Source organism: Suncus etruscus, chromosome 5, assembly GCF_024139225.1.
Source record: "Suncus etruscus isolate mSunEtr1 chromosome 5, mSunEtr1.pri.cur, whole genome shotgun sequence".
NCBI classification, from domain to species: domain Eukaryota; kingdom Metazoa; phylum Chordata; class Mammalia; order Eulipotyphla; family Soricidae; genus Suncus; species Suncus etruscus.
In genome coordinates, this window is record NC_064852.1 from 49104500 (window position 1) to 49129159 (window position 24660).

Sequence of the window (24660 nt, forward strand, 5' to 3'; positions counted from 1 at the left end):
CACATTCATAGAAAGAATGTTAGGATTTAAATAATTGTCTATCTTAGATATAATTTAGGCCTGTTTTGAAGGGTTGCTTCATGTTTAATATGGATAAAATAAAAGTTTTTGGGCTTTGGTTTTTAAAACAGCTAGTTTTGGAGGACCTTTTTTTGGAGCCATGTCTTGTTGGGTGGGGAGCATCCCAAAGTGTTCAGGGGCTTTTTCTGGTTCTGTTCAAGAATGAACCGTTGGTGCTTATAAGATCTATGTGTCACCAGGGATTTGACTTGGAGTTAGCTGCATGCATGGCAAGTGCTAGGCCTCCTGTTTTGTAACTGATTTTAATTTTTGTTGTTTTTGTTTGTTTGATAGTTGTGTTTTGGTATTTGGGTCACACTCAGCGGAGCTCAGGAGTTACTCCTGAACCGGGTCCCTCCTGTACTAGCCGCATACAAGGCAAACATCTACTGCTATGCTATCACTCCGGCCCCCAGATTTTAATGTTTTAAATTTAGATAATTTGCCTACTTCTGTAATCTCTATATACGAGAATTGGTTTTAGTATTTTATATGTAAAATTTGAGTATGTATTACAGTACATATTGCATAATGAAAAAAATACGTTTTGTGGGAAATATTAATTTGTATTATGAATAAGGTGAAAATCATTTGATAATTTGTCAACCCCTAAATGGGAGATGGGAGCCTTTTAGAAATCTTGAGAAATTTAAAAATTTGAATAGGAACATGTAAATTATTTAATGTGTTTTGTTTCATGGTTTCTTGTGTTAAAGTAACATTTCCAAATGTTTCTTGTAAACTGTCTTTTCCTTCTAGTTAGAGAAGCTACTAGGAGAAATTATTACTTGTCTGCATGTCAGCTATACTGGAACTTATGATAGTGAACTTCTTGAACAAATCTCCCCATTATTATGCATAATATTTTCGCACAAGAATAAACAGATACGAAAACAGAGTGCCCAGTTTTGGAATGCCACGTTTGCTAAAGAGACATTGATTTATCCTGAAGAATTAAAGTATGCTAATAAGAAATTTTTATATTACTATCCTGTTGTAATCATTTAAGTAATACTTTAGTTTTAACATAAATTTTATCATGGAAAAACATTTCTAGGTTGAGTTTTTTAGTTCCGCATTTCTTGGGTTATGTGGTAATTACTCAACCATCAGTTATCGTTTTCCTTTTGTTTTTAAAGTAGTATTGACTTTAGGAATATTGAGCATTACTTAATTATCCTTAAAAGTACAAATTGCAGGAGATTAATAGTTTGAAATAATCTTGTATATCTATGCAGAGTGATTTAATGTCATTCTATTAGATTTTCATGTGATTAAATATTTTTTTATACCAACAACGGGTCTTTATTGGGTGCAACAATAGGTGCGGGGAGAGGGGACATGCAGGGTCCGGCTCCTGGGGCGACTCCCAAAGGCCAGGTCGCCGCACATGTATGTACATTTGTGTTTGTGCTTTATTTTAAAGACCAATATTGAGACAAGTCAAACAGAAAATTCTTCTTCTATTGCCTGGTTTGGAAAATATTGAAGTTACGGAGGAATCCATTGAGCCATATTCAGATGCAGTAAGTTGGGCTTCTTGAACTTTTGAATGTTAGTTTGTGCATTTTTATGTAACTTTTAAAAGCATATTCTGTGAATATTTCCTTGAAATAATAGAAAACTGGACAGAAGTTCTCTAAACATTTTTTATATAGTCAGATGTTCAACCTGAAATATACCTATAATCATATATAAAGATAGACTTACTTGGTTAAATTCTAGACAAATTTGATGATAAGCAATATCAACATTATAAACAGTATAAACAAATATAGTCATAAATAATCTGATTTATATTTATTGTGATCTCTTAAGGTATTGTTTGGCTAAGATAATTATTAAAACACATGTTTTTATTTTTTGGGCCACACTCAGTAGTGCTCAGGGATCATTCCTGGTGAGTCTCAAGACTGGTGCTGGGATGGAATCTATGTTCTTCCTGTCATAACATCACTCCTCATCCTGTCTGTCCTCTTAAAGAGGCTAGATTATGAAGGACAGATGCTGGAGAGATTGTTTTTTTTCCTACAATGTGTAGGTGCAGTAAGTAGGTCAAGGTTTGGACATTCTGCCTCATAAGCTAGGGATTATTATTAGTGGTTTCTACCAGAAATACAGAACCTCCCTACAGTTGTTTTGTCCTATTCAGTGACAAAGGGAGACTGGTGGTGGGGGGGTGTTAGTGTTTGTGTGTCTGTGTATACATACTAGCTGAAAAAGCCTCTGCTTACTGTTTATTTTAATTTATAAAGAACAATCTATCTAGCTTTTAGGCATATCCCAGCCCTCTAAAGTAAAAAAAAAAAAAGTTTTTATCAGGGGCCGGAGAGATAGCATGGAGGTAGAGCATTTGCCTTACATGCAGAAGGACAGTGGTTGGAATCTTGGTATCCCGTATGGTCCCCTGAGCCTGCTAGGAGTGATTTCTGAGCGTAGAGCCAGGAGTAACCTCTGAGCGCTGCCTGGTGTGACCCAAAATGATTTACCTGGACTTGTTGATTTCTTTATTGTAATTTGGCCTGAAATGTATATTTCTACTGAGAGCTACATATTAGTATTTTCTGTCTTGCAGGTTTTATTTTCATTTTGTGTGTGAGAGAGCGGGGAGGAGATGGGAAGGAGGGGGGAGAGGGAATGATTTATTTTTTTTCTTTTCTAAGTTTTGGGTCATACCCAGTGGTTGACAAGATTCCTACCTCCTCAGAGCCTGTCATACATATTTTGTAACAAAATATTTTAGCTTTTATGTCTTTCACATTTATTTTATTAATATAGTAATGTTAGTGCTGTAATAGAGTAATTATAATTGAGCGATTTATTGTATTTATGTTGTATCTTCAGAATTCATAAAACCAGATGATGTAGAACTTGTTCTGAGTATTCTTTCCACTGTGGAACTTCTTAAATGTGAAAAAGAAAAAATAAGCACAGTTGTACTTAATAAAATTTTGTTTTTTAATAAAACAGACAGAAAATTCACAATTGAATACGAAGATAAGTGGCATGGAAAGAAAATCAAGTGGAAAAAGAGATTCCTTTTTAGAAACTACCAAGGAAACAAAAGAAAATGTGAAACCATCACCCAAAGTACAGTTTCAGTTTGTTAAAGTTTATTAGACTGTTTAACATTGAAGTATATGATAATTTGAGAGCATAATTTTTAATTGGAAGCAAAAGTTGCAAGGCAAATCATAAGATCGAGTGATTGGAAATAGTAGTTTTATTTGTGATACTGTTAGCATAACAGACATCTAGAATCTTTAAAAATCTTAGAACAGTTAAGCCTGCATGCTAATCATACATTAAAGTTATTTCACACTGTAACCTCTCAATATGGATAAAATAGGCAATATGTAAAGCAAATTTTATTAGTAGAACTTAGATACATAGTAGAACATATCACACACGCACACACACACGCACACACACACATTATTTTAGGTAACTTTACTTAGTTTATCTATTAGTTGAGAGTCCTAAGTATACTTTCTGCCAAAAACACTTTCCATGTTTTGAAGAGAAGCACAGGCTAATTTTTTGGTTTTGGGGCCACACCTGGCAGAGCCCAGGGATTACTCCTGGCTCTGCTCAGAAATCACTCTTAGCGGGCCGGGGGGACCATATGGGATGCCAGGATTTGAACTACCATTGGTCCTGGGTCAGCTACTTGCAAGGTAAACGCCTTACCGCTGTGTTCTCTCTCCGTTGACGCAGACTTATTTTTAAAAGCTTTACAGTTTTTATTTTCTGATGAGTGCAGAATGAAAGTGAGAGACACAATACTAATTGTTATTAAATATATCATATGGCCTTGAACTTTAATTTTTATCGTCATCCAAAAATTTGATAGAATGCAGAAGAGACTGGGTTGAAATAATTGGGAAATAATTTGGAAACTCAATGCATTTCTTTTAAAAAATATTTACAGTTGAAGCTAGAATCTGCATCTCCTAAAACAAAGAATGAAAAGCCCTTGGAAGAAGAAAAGTCTACAGACTTTGTATTTATACCTCCTGAAGGAAAAGAACCCAAAGAAAGAATATTAACTGAGCACCAGAAAGAAGTACTCAAAACAAAGCGGTTTGTAATCCCTTTTATCTTATTTGGAATTCAGGTTTTATAAGGAGCTACAGCTTTATAATTAGCACTAATTATCATTACGCATAGCTAACTTTTTATTCCAAAATATAATGTTCATAAGTTTCATGATTTATAGATATCTACCAATGTATCAAATGTTTCTAAACTGAATTCCTTAACTGAAGTTTTGGATATATGGAATGAACTCCTGAGAAATAAACATCGATATCTTGATGTTTTGTTTTTTAAAAATAACTAGAAGTTAAAATTATGTGTTTATTTAATTTTAAGTGTAGGTTTATTTGAATTTGATGTTACATATAAAATCTTTTTCAGGTGTGATATTCCTACCATGTATAACAATTTGGATGCTTCACAAGACACTTTATTTTCTCAGTATTCTCAGGAAGAGTCTATGTAAGTAAAAAAAAAAAAAAAACGTTGAAGTTATGACCTTAGAGTTTTTACTTAGGACATGTGCTAATTTACAGATTTATTTATTTTAGGGAAAAAGCTACTGTAACCGAAAAGCCAAAGAAAGGTTCCGAGACATTTAAGGTATATTTATTTCTTATTTTGGGGAGCTTTGAATTCTGTTTTATCTCTTATCTTACCAGCATACCTTAGCAGAATTAGAGGCACTCTTTGTCAGGAGATGGGGTTGCATTAAAAAGAAATGTATTTGCATTGTTGAGTATTTATAATTAGTAACAAATTAATGAGTACCTGCCACTACAATTGTACTATTTGAAAAAATTAAGAGTTAGTGATTGCCTTTTGTTTCATTTTTGAACTTTTTTTTTTTTTTTTTTTTTTTGGCCACACCCGGTGGTGCTCAGGGGTTACTCCTGGCTGTCTGCTCAGAAATAGCTCCTGACAGGCACGGGGGACCATATGGGACACCAGAATTCGAGATTCGAACCAACCACCTTAGGTCCTGGATCGGCTGCTTGCAAGGCAAACACCGCTGTGCTATATCTCCGGGCCCATTTTTGAACTTTTTTACTTGTGGATCTACTGAGGAATCACTCCTGGCAATACTCTGCCATATTTGGGTGTTATAAGTGTTTCCTAGGAAGCAGATTTGTTGGTCTTGTATAAGGCAAGTGTCTTGCCTACTATGCTATTTCTGCCCATGATTGTCTTGCTAAATTAATAGTTTTACACTGAAATCTCTTCAAAAATTCAGATATACTGCCTAGCTAATGTCTACTTAACTGTATATCTACATTTCTGTGCAGGAGGATCATATGGAGACTGACATTCGTCAAGGTGTCATGGAAAACTGTGGTATGGATGAACATCTTGAAAAGGCTTCCCTTTCAAATAATGGTTCTGTTGAGGAAAGCAGACCAGAAATATTGAGCAATAGTAATGGTGCCAGAAAAAAACATTTAAAATCGTCAAAGAGAATATCTACTGCAGAAAACTCTTTCAGTGTCAACGGTAGCTCAGTATCTAGTGCTACTGTTTCTGGAACTCCCCCACAGCCTACAAGTCGAAGGCAGAGCTTTATTACTTTGGAAAAGTTTGATTGTTCAGAAAATAGACCTTTTAGTCCATCGCCCTTGAATAATATATCGACTGTTACAGTGAAAAGTAATCAAGAAAGTATGACTAAAACAGATAATCCACCAAAGGTAAAGAGAAGAGAAATGACTCTTTCAAAATCTGATTCTGACAAAGTAGTGCAAGGGATTAAGCGTTCAGGTAGAAGATCGAGTAAAACTGAACAAACTGGGACTAAAAGGTCTAAGTCCTCAAAATCTGAAGAGAAAACCACCCAGGAGTCTGTTGATAACTCAGTAGTCTCAGAAAATAATTCACCTACTTTGCTTAACCAAACAGAATGTGTACTAACTAGTCAGGCTCAGTTCTCTGAATCTGCAATGGAACATGAGGACACCATGATTAAACCAACAGAAAGTTCTTTATTAGGAAATAATGCAGAAGAGACAACCTTAGGAATGAATTTGGAGTGTAAAGAAAATACACCTCCAGCTGTAACACCAGCAGATCAAATAGTGAATGAAGAAAATCATAGTCAAATAACCCCAAATCAAAAAACTCTTAGACGATCTTTAAGGCGACGGTCTGAAACTATAGAAACAGCTATTGATAACCAAGATAAAGAAAATCATCAGAAGAAGGAAAGACATAAGGAAGAAGAAAAGACTCTTCAGAAAAGTTCTTTACCTGTAAAAGATGATATAATATCCAATCAAAAACTGATTTCTGAGCAAACTGTACAGGAAAATTTAATTGAGAAAGGTGATCAGTTACATGAGAAGACTGGTGGTGAGACCACTGCTAATAGTGAAATTGATGAAAACGGGGAAAAGCCAAATACTGAAACTCTTAAATCAGAGGGAGATGGTTCCCAGGATAACACAGATAAGACTTTTGAGAAACCAGTAAGGGGAAGAACAAGGTATCAAACAAGAAGAGCATCGCAGGGCTTGCTGTCTAGTATCGAAAACTCAGAATCTGATAGTTCTGAGGCAAAAGAAGAAGGTTCTAGAAAGAGAAGAACTGGAAAGTGGAAAAACAAAAGTAGTGAAAATATTGATGTGGAAGATCAAGAGAAAGCGATGAAACAGGAAAGCATAAAAGTTGGAAATTCAGAAGATTATAAACTAAATTCTGAAGTAGGTGGAGACATAAAATCTCAAATTTGTGAAGATAAAGAAGATAATACTAAAGATTCTACAGTATCTGTAGACTTACATCAAGTTACTGATGATTTATCAGATACACATGAAGTGAAAGAGAAAACTAGCAGATGTGCAGAACATTCCTTTTCAAATCCTGTACCAGAACCAAATCTAAGGACAAGAAATGCCAGTAAGAGATTAAATAAGCGGGAATCTATTGAAAGTAACAGTGCAGAAGAATCTTCCAAAATAGTAACATCAGACATTTCTTTGCATTCTGATAAAATGCTCCAAGCACTTGAATGTCAACACAAGAGAAGCAGGAGGGTAAGGAAATCTAAAGGGTGTGATTGCTGTGGAGAAAAATTACAATCTCAAGAAAAGTCACTTGTATTAAAAAATACAGAAAATTATGATGTAAAAAGCAATGAAACAAGAAATACAGATATACAAACATCTGAATCTGAAATGGATATTTCACAGGAGTCTGATAGCATAAATTTTCATGTAGGGTTCAGAGAGAATGATACTGCTAATGATTTATTAATTACATCAGAAAATGAGTTGAAAGAAAATGCTGTTCCCCTGGAAATAGTAACATATAAAGAAAAACCATGTAATTCAGAGTCTAAGGAATCAATATTTCTTGAAAGCCAAGAGCCAGCCAATAATAAATGTAAAATTATTGACCCATTGAATCCCAAAGACATTTCAGTGGAAGGTTCTGCTTTGGAACCTAAAGAAGAAACAACAGAACATATCTCAAAGAAGGAACTGAGTACAGAGAACAGTGTTAATATTGAAGCCAATTTATGGAAAGAAAAATCAGAATTCAGTTCAGAAATAGAAGATAAGGAATTGGATGTAGAAAGTGATAAATCTGAATCTGGCTTCTCTGAACAAAAGAACAGTGATATTTCTGAAATGGTAACTGAGGAAAACGGTGAGAAAAGCAATGAATCTGAAGTAGTTGCAGCTGAAGAACAGAATGCTGAAGAAGCAGCAATTGAGGACTTTAATTCAGGTATCAATCATTCTCATAATGCCAAACCAGTTAAATCAAGTGCTCAGACAGAGGTTTCTGAAGAAACATTTGGGGAAAGTAAATGTGATCAAAGCTTACCGGAAGAAACCAGTGCTGAAATGGAAAATTGCGAAGAAGCAGTGATTGGTGAGGCTAGTCCCGAAACTGAAACCAGCCTTGTAAGTGAAAAAGATGAAGACCAGATTGCCAAAGCACCTAAGCCTGTAGAAACAGAAAAACAAAGTCTGGATGTAGAAATGGCCAATTCATTGCCTATGATAGCAGAGGCTGTCTCTGAGGAAGGAAAACTTGACTTCACCAAAACCGACACTAATACTGAACTTCAATCTGAAGAAGCAATAGAGGATAATCAGATGACAATGGAAAATGATGACATTTTACAGCAAGTTTGTACTATTGAGAAAGTGGAGGAATCAACACTGTCTTCATCTGAAACAGCTAATTCTGAACTGATAACAGAAGATAATTCATCTCCTCAAAAATCTGGGGAACTTGATTCTTCACTTGTGTCAGTTTGTGAGAGTCCTAGTGGCATGCAGACACGATGTGTCTGGTCTCCTTTGGCTTCTCCATCCACCAGCATTTTAAAGAGAGGACTAAAGAGACCCCAAGAAGATGAGAGCTCCTCACCTGTTAATAAGGTAGGGGAACCGAGGCTGAGTATTTTGGCCATAGGCTGACACACCTGGTGAATAAGAGAATTATACCCAGAAGACCACTGCTTTTAAATATTTAGCCCATGTCAACTAGGCAAAGGCAAGTAGAAGGAAAGGATATTCAGGTCCGTTAGATATACTGTTATTTCAGGACATGAAAAAATCCCTTTCAACCATACTCAGCTTTAATGAAATCGATGTTAATCTGATCATTATTTTTTCCTGTACCTCATATATGAGGAAATGAGTGAAGAAGTCTTTTGAAGTTTAGCTTACTAATAAGTAACACTTTATTATCTGTGTCACAAATTCCTATTTTCAGTTTGTTTATAAATTGAAAAGGGGAGGTTTTTTTTATGTTGTGCCTTCATTGGTTACAGAGTGATTTTTGTGTTTGAGGTTTTGGGGCCACACCCAGCAGCACTTAGGTTGCTCCTAACTGTACTCAGAAATTACTGTGGCAGGCTTAGTGGACCATATGGAATGCTGGGGATATAACTCAGGGCATACAAAACATTCTGGTTCCTGATGTAATTATTGAAATTCCCATATTCACTAAACTTAAACCTCCTTAGGTTTGGGATTATAGATTATGTATTTGTACCTAGTTCTATAACTTGTACATAATTTGTTAAATCATGAAAAGCTGCATGTATATAATCTGCTTCAGCAAAATAGATTTCCTGGAAGAAAAGAAGAATGATTTATAAAAGTGTGCTATTTAATGTAGAATACATGTTTTACATATGCAGTCATGTTTTTAGAAATAGATGAAAAATTAAAAAAAAAAAAGACCTGAACTTTTGTATGTTGAGAATCCAGACAATAGTTCTTGAGAGTAAGGCATGTCTTAAGTGTTTTTGCTTTGATAGTGTTTTTTTTTTTTTTTTAAGGCCAGGGGCTGAGTGGCTTTTTAGGTCTTTTTTTTTTTTTTTAATTCTTTTTGGTTTGGGCGCCATACCCAACATCGTTCATGGGTTACTCCTGGCTCTGCACTCCCGAAATCGCTCCTGGCAGGCTCATGGGACCATATGCGTTGCCAGGAATTGAACCAGGTCCATCCTAGGTAGGCCGCATGCCAGGGGCAAACACCTTACTGCTGTGTTAATATTCAGGCTTCTTTGTGATTTTGAGACAGCTTTCAGAAAGTAGAGTTAGTGGGCTATAGAAATTCTTGAAAACTTAATGAAGATAGGGCCGGAGCAGTGGTGCAAGTGGTAGGGCGTTTGCCTTGCACACGCTAACCTAGGACAGCTAACCTAGGACAGGCAGCAGTTCTACCCCCTGTTGTCCCATATGTTTTCTCAAGCCAGGAGTGATCCCTGAGTATCACAAGGTATGGCCCAAAAAACAAAACAAAACAAAAAAAGAAAAGAAAAGGGCCAGAGCAGGGGCCGGCGAGGTGGCGCTAGAGGTAAGGTGTCTGCCTTGTAAGCGCTAGCCAAGGAAGAACCGCGGTTTGATCCCCTGGCCCCGGCGTCCCATATGGTCCCCCCAAGCCAGGGGCAATTTCTGAGCTGAGTGCTTAGCCAGGAGTAACCCCTGAGCATCAAATGGGTGTGGCCCAAAACAAAAAGAAAAGAAAAGGACCAGAGCAGTGATGCAAGCTTTAAAGCATCTTCTTGCCCAAACTAGACTAGGATGGACTATGGACCGACCACGGTATGATTCCCTGGCGTCCCATGTGGTCCCCCAAGCCAGTAGTGATTGCTAGTGCATAGCCCGGAATAGCATCACAAGGTATGGCCCAAAATCCAAAAAAGAAAAGTTTATGAAGATAGAGTGGATTGGAGTTGATGTCTAGGTTTTTAAAATAGGTGTGTTTTTTTTTTATAGTAGTTCATATTTAGACAGCAGTAAATAGACCAATATTTTCTGTATTGATGTTCAGATTACCCATTCTTGGGAATCAAGATCAGTAGTCATTTACATATACATTGAATGCACACATGCTTTCTTGTTTGCTTCTATCAAATGCACATTTAGTGAGCATATTGGAGAAGCAGAGAAAGCAAAAATTATGTGAAGTTAGGACTAAGAAAGATTGAAATTGCCTCCCAATTGCTGAGTCAGCTATGTTCAAGAGTTCAGATTAGTAAAATGAACCAGAGTAAAATGTATTGCTTTGTGCTCTGGGATCTTTCCTGATGAGCTTGGATAGATCATCTGGGGTATTAGGGATTTAGCCTTTTCATTATAGTCAGTAAGTTTTTATGGTCAATAGAATTTAATTATATAGTTTTAATTGTCAAGATGGAATTCCATTGAATTTCTGCTATTAATCATCAATTAACTCGGGCAGTTTACAGTGTGGTTAGAATGACCTGGGAAAAATGTCATTAGGAATGCTTGTAGAACTTACTAAGTTTTTATAAAATAAGCTGCTAAACCTACATTCTATTTTATGGGCTTCCTCAAGGGGCATCCTTGAAGTGAATAAATTTAGTGTTACTTTTTGAATCTTGAAGGTTTTAATAAATAAAAAAGTGACCTGTACTTTTAGGTTCGACGTGTCTCCTTTGCAGATCCAATATACCAAGCAGGATTGGCAGACGATATTGATAGACGGTGTTTTACTACTACTACTAAGACCTATGGTTTAAATAGTTCTCCGGTCACAAAAAGTGTTAAAACTTCGCCTACTGCACAATATAAGGTAAACTGTAGACTTTGAAGCGCACCTTTATGCAGATACATAATTATATTGCACTTGTTCTAAAATATAACTAGGAAACAGAATTTTTGTTTGGATATATTGTTCTTTAGCCTGTTGCATAGTAAGCAGATATGAAGACATAGTAAGATAATAACGATTCAGCTATAATTGACTAGTTATTTGTAAATTATATTTTAAATTTTCTACAAATAGTTATAAATTATTGTAGTTAGTAAAGTATAGCTATCTAGGGTTCTGAGTTTTTTCTCTCTCTCCTTATATATAGAATAATATCACTTCAATCAAAGGATTTCTGTCCCCAGGATCACGTAGCCCTAAATTTAAGAGCTCAAAGAAGTGTTTAGTAAGAAATACTTTAGTTTTCATGCAACTTTTTATTTTCAATTCAGCCATGTGACCTCTAATGACTTAAAATTTTATTCTAAGATTACAGAAATGGTCAAAGAATCCATGCCAGGCCCGACAGAAAGTATTTACCCAGCTTTGGTCAACTGTGTTGCACCAATTGATAAAATTTTACCTCAAATTACATCAAACATGTGGTAAGTATTTAACCTTTAAGAAAAAGACTTAAAGGTGCCCCTTTTTTTTGAGAGATATTTAAATGAGTTTCATAGTTTAGAATTACATATACATTTACTTTTTATTTAATTTGGGGCCTCTAGAGGTGCTTTACTAGATCCAGGACCCTACTCAATTCTAGCCAGCTGGTTGGCAATAGGACCTAAAGATACAATACTATTCAGGCCCTTTTTTTTTTTTTTTTTTTTGGGGCCACACCCTGTGACGCTCAGGGGTTGCTCCTGGCTTCTTGGGGGACCATATGGGACGCCGGGGGATCGAACCGCGGTCCGTCCTAGGCTAGCGCAGGCAAGGCAGGCACCTTACCTCCAGCGCCACCGCCCGGCCCCACTATTCAGGCCCTTTTGTTCCTCAGATACCAGCATCACTCCAGCAGTACTTGGGGATTCCAGAGCTATCCCCAGTAATGCTCAAAGTGTTAATGCTAGACAGGCACTCTTAACAGGCCCTAACACATTTTATTTTAGAAATAAAATTACAACTGGAAAGGTGGATCTGGAGAGGGAGGAGTAAGAGAATAATTTCTTATATATTTCAGATATTAATAAAAGTTCTATAAGGAGTATAATATAACATACTTGTTTATAAGATGTACTTTACAAAAGTTGTTCTATTAGAGTTAAGCAATTCATGTCTTAATGGACCATGAAGTACACATTAGGCCTTGTCTCTTTCCATGCCCTCATGCGAGGCATGCACATCAGATTTAGATTTTATTTTAAATTGGACACACATGCCTGTCCTCAAAGTTTGTATAGGCGAGTCTATATAATGTAATAGTTAATTGTAAATCATGAAATTCTGATATGGATATGCTCTCTCCACTACTATATAACACGATTTAATGACCTGTTTTTCTCATTGGTTTAGGGCAAGAGGAATAGGACAACTCATTCGAGCCAAGAATATAAAAACAATTGGCGATTTGAGTACTCTTACAGCATCTGAAATAAAAACTCTTCCTATCCGTCCTCCAAAAGTGTCCAATGTAAAAAAGGCTCTCAGAGTATATCATGAACAACAGGTAAAACTTAAAAATTACTTAAGATGGTGTACAAATAACCTATGCCTATGTAAATACAGAAATTTCTGTTTAAGCTATTTTAATATAAGAAAGGGGCTACATCCATTCTTATTCAAGTGATTGTACTACAATAAGCCTGGACTTTTATAAGCTAAGTGTTTGAGCTCTTTGAGTTGCCTCCCTACCCCAAGATACCATCCCCCCTTTAATATTTTTCAAATGAGTTGGTTTAATTTCAGATAGTACAAAATATGATTGGTTTAAAATCCTTAAAAGGGTGCACTTTGGAGGAGTCTGGCTAGGCTTATTAACTTCACAGATATTGTAAAAAAAAAAAAGTGAGAACTAAATAGGATGAACAACCTTATGAATTGGTTTTTTTTGTTTGTTTGTTTTTTTTGTTTTTGGGCCACACCCGGCATTGCTCAGGGGTTACTCCTGGCTGTCTGCTCAGAAATAGCTCCTGGCAGGCACGGGGGACCATATGGGACACCGGGATTCGAACTAACCACCTTTGGTCCTGGATCGGCTGCTTGCAAGGCAAACGCCGCTGTGCTATCTCTCTGGGCTCATGAATTGTTTTTTAATAGTTTATTCTTGTCTGCAATAGATTGTATAATACTTCATTCTAGCTACTATTGGTTTGTTTTTTTTAACAGAAGTTTATTCTTAAGTTTCTATAATACTTCATTCTAGCTATTGTCAACAGAAGAACCCAGATGTTTAGCCAGGAATAGAAATAAAGGTCACTATTGGCACAAGGAATAGCTTCCTAGATTTTTTTTAATCCCACCAGTGAATCATGTATTTTCTTGGGCTGCTTCAAGGATTTTTCTTGACACCTTCTTAGCTGAACATGGTGCCTGCTGCTCTGACCCCTGACTCTGCCACACGAAGCAGAATCCCAAAATAATTTTTATTAAAGACACAATTTATTGCTTGTTTTCTTTTCTTACCCTACAGTCAACTAGCTTTTATACTGAAATCTACTTATTTATTTTGTGTTGTTTATATATAAAGTGCTCTAGAGAAGCCTAACTTCTCTCTTAAAAGCTTTTTTTCTATTCTCTTAACATCTAAGTAAAATTCATTAGTAAAAACTACCTTTCTTCATAAAAAAGAAATTCTAATTATGCTATGTTCAAACCTAGTAAAATTTCTACTAGTTCTTGTAAATTTGAACACCAATATTTAAAAAATAGTAGCTGAGTCTTGTTTTATTTTGGGTTTCCTTACAGCTTTCAGTTGTTTTAGTTTCATTAGTGTAATGTTTGAAACCACATTTATCTCCTTTTCTTCTATGGAGATATGGCTTTTAGGTGCTACACTTGTTGAACAGTTCTTTTGTCAGCATATTTTTATTTCTAAGGTCATATACATGAAGTAGAATTGTTGGCTTATGACAACTCTTCCTGTTTTGAAATTAGTATGTTATCAGTGAGTTAAAAATTAGAGTTGGAAAATATAATCTTTTTCTTTTCTGTTATTTTTAAGGGGTGCTTATGGGCTGGCTATACACATGCAGGGCAACCGCCTTGAGCCGACTAACCCCAATATAATCTTTAAAGCAAGACTACATTATTTACTCTTAAAAGAAAGGCTTTATGTTATTTAAGCTTGCTTTTTTGTTGTTGTTTTGAGACGGCAAGTGATGGTTGGGGGACCATCTGGGGTACTGAGAATCAGACCTGACTCAGTCATGCCTGGCAAATGTCCTGTTACAGCAAATGTGCTATTGGTCATGCCCCTAAGCTTGGGAATTACTTGGTACTCATGAACTTGGAAAATATTGGGTAATTTTCCTTGTCTATATTTCTCATGTCTATATTTGTTTGAGAAATTAGAAAATACAATTATAAGCCATCTTCTGAAGAAGATACCTTCTAGTACTATTTGTGTATTAGCAGATTTTAGCCAAGCTGGTAATCATGTGATGTGCTATGGAATGCATTGTTAGATAATTTGTGTTTACAGTTCATATTTGTAAATACAACAACTGCTTTGCTTTTGCTTTTGCTGGATTGAATTTATAAATCAAGATGAAATCTCGTGGATTAGAAGAGATTCCAGTTTTTGACATTTCTGAGAGAACAATACATGGAATAGAAACTAAATCACTGTCCTTTGAAGAAGAAAGACTTGCTTCAGGTACATTTTTTTGCAAATTGAGATTTTTTTTTTTTATTTACATGATCAACTAGCTTTCTCCATCACATCTGACAGTACTTAGGACTTAACTCCTAGCTCTGGGCTTAGGGATTGATGACTCTTGGTGGGAATCAGAGATCATATAGGATTCCAGAGATTGAACTCAGGTCGGTCACATGTAATGTGGGTGTCTTTCTTGCTGTACTCTTCCCTCTTATTTTTTTTTTTTTTTAAGGTGTAGTCATTTTTAATTTTAACTCAACTATGCCATTTTGTTAATGGCACAGAATAAGCCACAGTAGATATTTTTTGTTGCCTGTTTGGTTTTGGGGGAGGCCTTTGATTTTTGCTTAATATTTCAGTTCAGTCTGAAATCTAGACCCTTAAACTTGTCATTAATTTAAAAGATGCATATATATATTAATTTTGACATTACCTGGAATTTAATTAATTTGCCTTCTCTCCATTTTTTAGATTTAATTGATCCTGTTGCTTTAGAAACTACGTTACCTAAAAACCTCCTTGCACAGATAAGTGCACTTGCTCTTCAACTGGATTCAGAAGATCTTCATAATTATTCAGGAAACCAGCTATTTGAAATGCACGAGAAACTTGGTATCATGGCAAACTCTATCATAAAAAATCTTCAGTCACGTTGGAGGTCACCAGCTCATGAAAATTCTATTTAGAATTTTAAAGGAAAACTGAAGCCTTTGACTCTTTAGATCACTGGATTTGTTGATTTTAAAATAAGTTCTGCAATATAGCACAGTTTCAGAAACTGAATCTTGCAAGGCTGGTAACATTTTAAACCTCACGTGACAAATCCATTATCTAAGTTCAGTTTTGTATGTTCATTATGTAAAGTCATTTATTTCTGTATACAATATTTTCTTGGCTGCTATACATAGTTTCTCCAAAATGTAATGTTTTTGAAAAGTAAAGTGAAAAAAATTCCAGGAACCAAATTATATTTAATTTCACCCCTTAAACTCATGCATCTTTCTATTGCCATTTTTTGGTAAAATACCTTATATGGGGGGAGGGTGCACACCTGTTGATGCTCAGGATTTATTCTTGGTTTTGCACTCAGAAATGAATCCTGGTGGTGCTCAGGGGACCGTGTGAAATGCCAGGGACCAAACCCGGGTTCACTGCATGCAAGGCAAGCGCCAAACCCTTGTTACTATATTTCCAGCCTCTTAAAATACCTTATTTAAGTAAGTAAAGTTTAATCTTTTGATTAAATTTTTTGCTAAAGAGAGATAAAGATATTTATACTTGCTTTATATTTGTTGTGCCTGAAGTTTTAAGATTTGTTCTTAAAACACTTCAAAGGAGACATGGAAGAGTTTGAATTTTTGCAGACATCAAATTTGGATACCAGTAGGTTCAACTTTGGGGCTTAAAAAGGGAAAACAGAATTTCTAAGATTTCATTTATTTGCAAATATTTGCAGCAGTATTTGCCTGTGAATTATACTCAAGTGAGAGACATAGTATTTGTTTTTAAATGCATGCTGTTTGTACATTGTGTATAGATTGTTTTTAATTTATAAATATCAATCTTTATTAATTGCATGGACTATTTGCAGCTTGTGAATACCTTTGTTTTGTTTAATAGGACTTTTTTGTATATACTGAATACTGAGATGTCAGTACAAAAAGTAGAATTTTGTGGGCTTTGCTGCAGATATTTGTAGGATTCTGTATCAACAAATAAAACAAATAGTTTTGTACTTAGTGATCTTAGTTAAGATAAATTTATTTTCTGAAATAACTAGATTGAGTAATGTTATAAATATAAAGTTTTATGTGACAATTAGCTATTACCCCCCCATTCCCACCCCACCCCCACAACTTTGATTTGGAAGAAGAGGGTATCAGCAATCACAAAGTATACCTCCGTACATTTTATTTAGAGGGAAGCAAGTTTGAGTATTTTCATTTTAATGTGATCTGTAAGAAATAAAGGGTTTATCTGGGTTTTATTTTCACCCACTCACACCTAAGGCAAACTTGGAAAAAAATTGGAAGCGTTTTTTTAAAGTATGTTTTCCTAGGTTTTATATATATATAATTAAAACATTTGTAAATTTTGCCATTAGTAATTAGTGCCTAACTTACTGTATTTGTGTGTTCTTCACAGTTTAACACTTTATTCAGAAATAACCCATACTTGAAAAGGCGCACACATGCTTTGCCAACAAGTCATAGAAGTTTTAATCCTTGTTTTTATTTTTAATCCTTGTTTCTAGTTAGCTCCTTTATTCAGAAAAGGACCAGCAGGCAGCAATAATAAAAGTTAATGCATTTTCATAATCATAAGTTATATATTCTTTGGTCTAAATATATGCTGTACCAAGAATTACTTTTAAATAGACATCTGGGGCTCTTGAGCTAAGGATTATAAAGTTCAACATTAAAGAAAGCAGGACTATCAGATAATTATGATTTTCATGATCATGTTTTCCTCAAGTTATATTTGGCAGTAAAGGAGTACGTATATTTTAGTGAAAAGATGTGAGTGTAAGAAGGGATGCAGTGTGTGTGAATGGAGGAGTAAAATTGTGTTCGTTTTATGACTGAATATGTGTGGAACTAAAGTTAATGTTGGAATGAAGTTCTTGGGAAGATGAACAGTACAGCAGAAAATATCATGTTTAGCATTTACTTTTAAACCACTGAATTTGATAACATGCTTTATGTATTTTGAAGCATTCTACAAAGATGTATTAAACATTTTTTTATTTTTTTGATGTATTAAATATTTTGGGGACAAACAATTTTACAAAATCTTCATTGCTGCTAACAGTTGAGTATGTATTTGAAGTACTTTATTTTCAATATTGCCTTAAAATTTCTGCAATTTTTCCCTGAATAATTACTGAATAACACAGAAATTAATCATTAGCTCCACGTGTTGTTTCACTGTTAAAGTGAAATCAGTTTTTCATGTTTACTCATGGCTAATAAAACTAATGGCAACAATTAATAAGAATAGTCAAATGTCATTATTGTATGCATTTATGTAAATAACCTTAATTAGACCCATAAATGAAATATAAAATCTACCACTCCAGAGAATCATTGAAAGATCCCAAAACTTATTATTCTTCGAGTAAAATAGAAGTGTCAGGACACGAAATAAAATTAATGATAGGCTGTCTTAGTTGAAATTAACAGAAAACATGAGCTAAAGTATCTTTGAACAAAAAGCCTTATGCCATTTCGTCTAGTGTTGGCTCTATAAAGGTATGACTAACCTAGATTTCATCTAATTTTCCATTTATTTTTTGAGAGATTGTTGGCTGACCAAAAAAGGCTATAAAATGAATAATGCTATGTCAAGACTTGGATGGAGCAGGCTTGCGTTAAGTACAACTTTATCTAATTTTTCTTTAAGCCCTTTCGGGACAAAGATTAAAGATAAAATATTGCTTTGATTAGTGCCTTCTATAAAATAGGCGTGAAGTGCTACATTGGAAATACTTAACCCCTGAAATCTAACATTTGAATAAGAGTTACATCTCCCTTTACTAAAAAACATAAAATTGAAGGCAGTATTTTAAAGTTGATGTCATAGAACAAAATCTGCCTATCCTCTACTTGGAGCAAGAGGAAGCATTTATTGGCCACATTGTACTTGCTTATAATTGTCAATCAGACTAAGATTTTATAGCAAATTTCCATGCTGGGTGAAAATATATGTGCTTTTATGTGACAGCTAAAATACTTGTAAGACCGTCCACTTTATAGTATAGGAACAACTGGACCACTATACTTGAAAAATAGCTGACAGCCTACATACACTTACATACACTGAAATTGTATGGTACATAAAACTGCCATAGTTGTACCTTTTGAGTGATGAATAAAAAGGTTTATTATGTCCTTTTCCCAGCAGTAAGCTAAGAAATAATTTGCACAGAAGAAAGTATCTTCAGTGGAAAAACCATGTGAAGAGTGGAACTAAATGTAATACAGTGTCAGCTGTTTTGGTACTTATACATATCTAAAAAAACTTTTTATATACTGGAAATTTTCTTTAAAAATATGGAATTAGGAACAAGAAACATCTTTAGTATAGAAAAAGAACTATAGGTCTTGAGTTTTACAGAGCAAGGATTAGCAAGGTACAAAGACCTGCCCATTTGATTTTTTGATCCTGAGTTTTATTTTCTAAATTCTTAGAAAGCAATATTTTTATATCAAATGTGCTAAAGCTTTATTGGGAGACAACTTTTATTTACATGTTATCAAACTGCTTTCTTGTTCAACAGCAGAGTTGAATGTACTGATTATAGATCTTTATTACCTAACACATGCTATATACAGCGTAACATATCTAGTTTACAGCAAATTTGTCCCATCCCCTTTTAAAATGCAGGATAGAGATCTTGACTCCTTAATTTCTAGTGATATAAAAACAGGTTTTCCTAATTTCACAAATAGCTTATATGTCAACATGACTTTAGGCACACTTTCTTGTTTGATTAAGGTTTTGCGTGAATATTGAAGGGCCTACATGTGTAAAGGAAAGACATGGCTAAATAGCAATTTTTGGTTAAATAAATTAGGAATTTGGGAAGTTTGCTTTCTGTGTTGGCAAATTACTGCTTTCTGTTTTACTACCTCTTGTGAATAGACTCGACTAATACGCACTTAGTGGAGACTGGAAAAAATGCCAAATCAGTCCCTGTATTAGCTCTGTAATTTTGTTCTCATTTGATAAGAAAGCTTAGTTTTACATTAGAAAGTTTATATTTGATAAATGGTGAGTTGAAGTTTCACAAATACCTGATCATTCCTGAATTTTGCCATTAATAGGGAAATGGTGTTTCCATTTGATCTGTTAATATTTTATACAATGTTTGAAGCAGTTAAATGTATGTTAAAACTTATTAGGTACATGATGACAGTTGAAGGAACTATGTCTGATCCACAGTAAGTCTTTTTCTTCATCTATTGAAATTCACTGTTACCACTTGACAATGGAAACTGGATATTGAAACTTTTTAAAAAAGAGATGCACTTTAATCTGAAATAAAACAATAATGCTTGTACATTTGTTAATTCTGGTGTTTTTTTGTAAAGCCTAAAATGAGTAGGAGTGTAATTCCAGTGTAGGAGCATTCCTTTGCTCCATAAACACTTTAATTGTATCTTCTTTATTTCATTTTGGGCCCACACCCAGAAATACTCTCCTTACTCCTGGCTATGCACTGAAGAATTACACTTGACAGTGTTTGGGGAACTACACAGGGGGCTAGGGATCAAACCGACTGGCCAAGTAAATTAAGCATCTTATACACTGTACTATCCAGACCTAGAGGTTTATTTTAACCAGTTCATTGATCTCATATACTTTAAAAGTTGTGTTTTCTTTTCTTGTTATTTTTTTCTTCATAATTATTTTTTGAAATACCTTTAAGCACCATGGTTATAAACATGTTTGTAGTTGGATACCAGTCATAAAAAGTACACCCCCTTTGCAAAACTCCCACCACTAATGCTCCCCAGCACCCACCTCTCCCACTCCCTGCCTGTCTTCGACATAGGCATTCTATTTCTCTAACTGCACTCACCAATCTTTGTGGCAAGCTCCATAGCATGGCCTGGTTTTTCCAGCCCTCATTTCTGTTGTCTCCGGATATTATTACCATACTGTCTTATTTTTCTTAAATCTCACAGATGAATGAGACTATTCCGTGTCTCCCTCTGACTTATTTCACTCAGCATAATAGTTTCTATGACCATTCATATCTAGGAAAACATGACTTCATTATTTCTGACAGCTGCATAGTAGTCCATTGTGTATATGTACCACAGTTTCTTTAGCCACTCATCTGTATCTGGGTTGTTTACAAATTATGGCTATTGAAAACAGCACTGGAATGAACATAGGTATGCAGAGGGCATTCATAGTTTGTTTTTTGCTTTTGTTTTTCGGCCACACCTGGTGATGCTCGGGTTACTACTGGCTATGAACTGAAATTGCTCCTGGCTTGGGGGACCATATGAGAAACCGGGGAATTGAACCGTGGTCCAGCCTAGGCTAGACAGCACTTTCGCCACTGTTTCGGCCCCTTGTATTGTTTTTGTGTTCCTAGGTTATATCCCTATTAAAGGTATAGCTGGATCATATAGGAACTCAGATTTCCAGTTGTTATTTTTTTTTTTGAGAAATCTCCATATTGTTTTCCATAAAGACTGGACTAGAGAACATTCCTACTTGCAGTGAATGAGAGTTCTTTTCTCCCCACATCCCCACCAGCACTGACTTTTGTAATTTGTAATGTGTGCCAGAGTCTGGCATGAAATGGTATTACTCGTTTTGATTTCCATCTCCCATGAATAGTGTTGTGGAACATTTTTTTCATGTGTCTTTTGGTTATCTATTTCTGTGAGGAAGTGCCTGTTTATTTCTCCCCATTTTTTGATGGGGTTAAGTTTTTAAGTTCTGTCAGTACATTTGTATATCTTAGATATTAGCTCCTTATCTGATGGGTATTGGGTGAATAGTTTCTCCCATTCTGTGGGTGGCCTTTATGTACTAGTCACTATTTCCTTGAAGTGCAGAAGCTTCTCAGCTTAACTATAGTCCCATCTGTTTATCTCTACTTCCACTTGTTTGGACATTGCTATTCCTCCTTGAACATGCCTTTGGTTTTAATGTCATGGAACGTTTTACCTACATGGTCTTTTATGTACCTTATTGTTCTAGGTCTGATAGTAGGTCTTTAATTTGGATTTGACCTTTGTCTGTGGTGTTAGAGGGAGGTCTGAGTTTACTTTTCTGCATGTGACTGACCAGTTGTCCAGGCATCACTTGTTGAAGAGGCTTTCCGTTCTCCATTTTGTGTTTGTTGACCCTTTATCAAAGATTAATTGGGGGAGGTGTATGACTGTCTTGATGAGCAGTTGGATCCTATTTCGTAAGATATTGTGAGGATCTTTGCATCTGTGTTCATCAGAGATATTGGTCTGTAGTTTTCTTTTTTTGCAACATCTCTGTCGGGTTTTGGTATCAGGTTGATGGTAGCTTCATAAAAACTATTGGGGAGTGTTTCTGTTTCTTCAATTTCCTGAAAACCTGAAAAGGATTGGTAGTAGGTCCTTTGACTGAATTTGTTAGTGAATCCATCTGGGCCTGGTATTTTGTTTTGGGGAAGATTTTAATTACCATTTTAATGTCCTCAATAATGATGAGTCTGTTGAGATATACTAGATCATCTTGATTCAACCATGAGAGATGATAAGAGTCCAAGAATTTATCCATTTCTTCTAGGTTCTTACGTTTTGTGGCACAGGGCTTCTCAGAGTAGTCTCTGAGTACCCTTTGAATCTGTAGTATCTATAGTGATCTCCCCCTTTTCTAATTCGTTTATTAAGTTTCTCTCCCTTTGTGAATTTTGCAAGTGGCTTATCAATCTTACTTATTTTTCAAAGAATCAACTTCTGTTTCATTGATCTTTCAGATTGTTTTTTGGATTTCCACTTCATTAGCTTTTTAAAATATTTTATTTATTTTTGGTCCATACTCAGCAGCGTTCAGGAGTACTCCTGGCTCTGTCAGAAATCACTCCTGGCAACCTCAGTGTACCCTTTGAGATGCCAGGTAGTCTATCCATATCTGTGGTCTTCATCATTGTGACTAGTATAGTCCTTGGACTGATTTTTGTTGTTTTTTTTGTTTTTAGTTTTTCAAAAAAATTTTGGTGGGGGCATCACACCCAGCAGTGCTCAGGAATTACTACTCCTGGCTCTATGCTCAGAAATCACTCCTGGCAGGCTCAGGGGACCATATGGGATGCCGGAATTCAAAGCACCATCCTTCTGTTTGCAAGACAAACGCCTTACCTCCATGCTATCTCTTCGGCCCCTCAAAATATTTTATTTTTTTCTTTATTAACGGCTTTATACAATTTAATCACAAACATGATTGTAGTTGGGTTTCAGTCATATGAAGAACAACCCCCTTCACCAGTGAGACATTCCCATCACCAATGCCCCAAATCTCCCACCTCCCTACACCTCTACATTTCCTGATGTTATTTGATACAGGTTTTCTACTTCATTCACCTCTATCTCATTCATTTCTACCTCATCCATTCACATTGTCAGTGTAGTTATTTCTCTAATTGCACTCAGCACTCCTTGTGGTGAGCTGGATCTTCCAGCCCTCATCTCTATTGTCTCTGAGAATTATTACAAAAACGTCTATTATCGTGTCAGGCATGCTGGATTTGGTTGTCTGCAGTCTTGCTCTGATTTTCTCTGCAATGATGTCCTTGAATGTTGATTGTTTCTGGGGATTTTCTTCCTGAGTCTCTGGGACTCCAATGATTCTTACATTGTTGTTTCTGTTGAGTTTATTAAAGACTTCTGTTTTCGTCTGTTCCTATTCTTTGAAGATTTTTGCCATTGCCTGATCATTTGTTTTAAGATCTTTTCCAGTCTCTTCTGTTGTATATAGTTCTGCATCTCATTTTCCAGCTCACTGATTCTGTCCTCAGCCATTTACTCTATCAGAGAGGATTTCCAGTGAGGTTTTTGTTTTGTCTACCAAGTGTTTCAGACCTTTTATTTCAGTTTGGAGTTTTCCCATTTCTATTTTCATATCAATTTGATTCTTACTTGTGGTTCTTTCAGCTTGTTCCTTGCTTTCTTTGTGTTCCATGAGAATCCTCTATATTTCTTCTTTAAAGTTTTTATCTGAGAGGCTGAATAGGTGGTTGGCACTTTTCAGGTCATCTTCATTCTCTATACATGGTATTGGCCTGCATTGTTTCCTAGTAGTCTGGTGTTTTATACATGTTGTGCTGGGGTTTATTCACTAGGAGATGTGTGTGGTCACTGAGTAGACTGGACAGGCTCCTCTGGTTTTACCCTTCATGGGTAGGATTAGCTCACCTCTGTTAATGTGCCTTTCAAGACCCCTTTGGGGCATGATGGTTCCCACTGGCAGCAGTGGCAGGTCAAGATGGCACCTGCCTCAAAATTTCAAGTTGTGTTTTCTTGAGTGTGGACTGGAGTACACTTAGGGCTTTCTCTTGTCTGTTCAGAGATCTTACTGGTGGGCTTGAACCTAATTCTATGTAGAAAATAAGTGCATTCCTGATTATATTTTTCAGCCTTTCAATTTATATCCATCTCTTAGGGGTGGGGGATGCACGATCTGATGGTCCTCAGGCTTTTTTGTGGTTCTGCTCTGCAGTCACCTCTGATGGGTTTCAGAGAATGCCAGGGTTCAAGCTCTGGCCAAGTGGAAAGCATGTGCTCCTACCTACTGTACTATCTAGCCTCAAGTCCCATGATTCTCCATGGTAGAGTATATATATATATGTATATGTATATATGTATATATATATGTATATGTATGTAAAGGACTCAGGGACAAAAGCAAGCAAATATAAGGAAGTTGAGTGAAGAGGAAAATATTAAGTATCATCAAGTGTGTTTATCTCAGCTGTGCTTAATTTTTTGTGCTTAATTTTTGTTTCAGGGTCACATCCAGCTGTGTTGTGCTCAGAATTTATTTTTGACTGAGATACTTCAGATAGGGTTGTGGGACCATATTGAATTTTGGAATTGAACCTTGATATATTATGTGCAAAGCAAGCATCCTACCCTGCTGTGCTATATCTGTAGTCCCCTTAATTGTGATAGTTTCGAGAAATGTGGTCAAGATTTGTTTTAAGATAAGGACACTAGTGAGGTAGAAATGAA

At 35.6% G+C, this 24660-nt stretch overlaps 1 protein-coding gene across 2 annotated transcripts in view; it reads left to right on the forward strand.

Annotated features, from left to right (window-relative positions):
* Window positions 1–16671, forward strand: part of RIF1 (replication timing regulatory factor 1) — a 62475-nt gene extending 45804 nt beyond the window's left edge. Inside the window, exons 23-35 of one of the 2 annotated variants that reach the window (XM_049773053.1) lie at window positions 820–1019; window positions 1487–1586; window positions 3031–3150; window positions 3992–4143; window positions 4480–4560; window positions 4650–4701; window positions 5385–8483; window positions 11002–11154; window positions 11441–11518; window positions 11602–11717; window positions 12628–12781; window positions 14821–14929; window positions 15404–16671. In XM_049773053.1, coding sequence (XP_049629010.1) covers window positions 820–1019; window positions 1487–1586; window positions 3031–3150; window positions 3992–4143; window positions 4480–4560; window positions 4650–4701; window positions 5385–8483; window positions 11002–11154; window positions 11441–11518; window positions 11602–11717; window positions 12628–12781; window positions 14821–14929; window positions 15404–15618 — 4629 coding nt within the window. In that variant the 3' untranslated portion in view covers window positions 15619–16671. The remainder of the gene's footprint in view (window positions 1–819; window positions 1020–1486; window positions 1587–3030; window positions 3151–3991; window positions 4144–4479; window positions 4561–4649; window positions 4702–5384; window positions 8484–11001; window positions 11155–11440; window positions 11519–11601; window positions 11718–12627; window positions 12782–14820; window positions 14930–15403) is intronic. The other variant, XM_049773054.1, reaches the window with a different exon arrangement.
* The last annotated feature ends 7989 nt before the right edge of the window (window positions 16672–24660 follow it).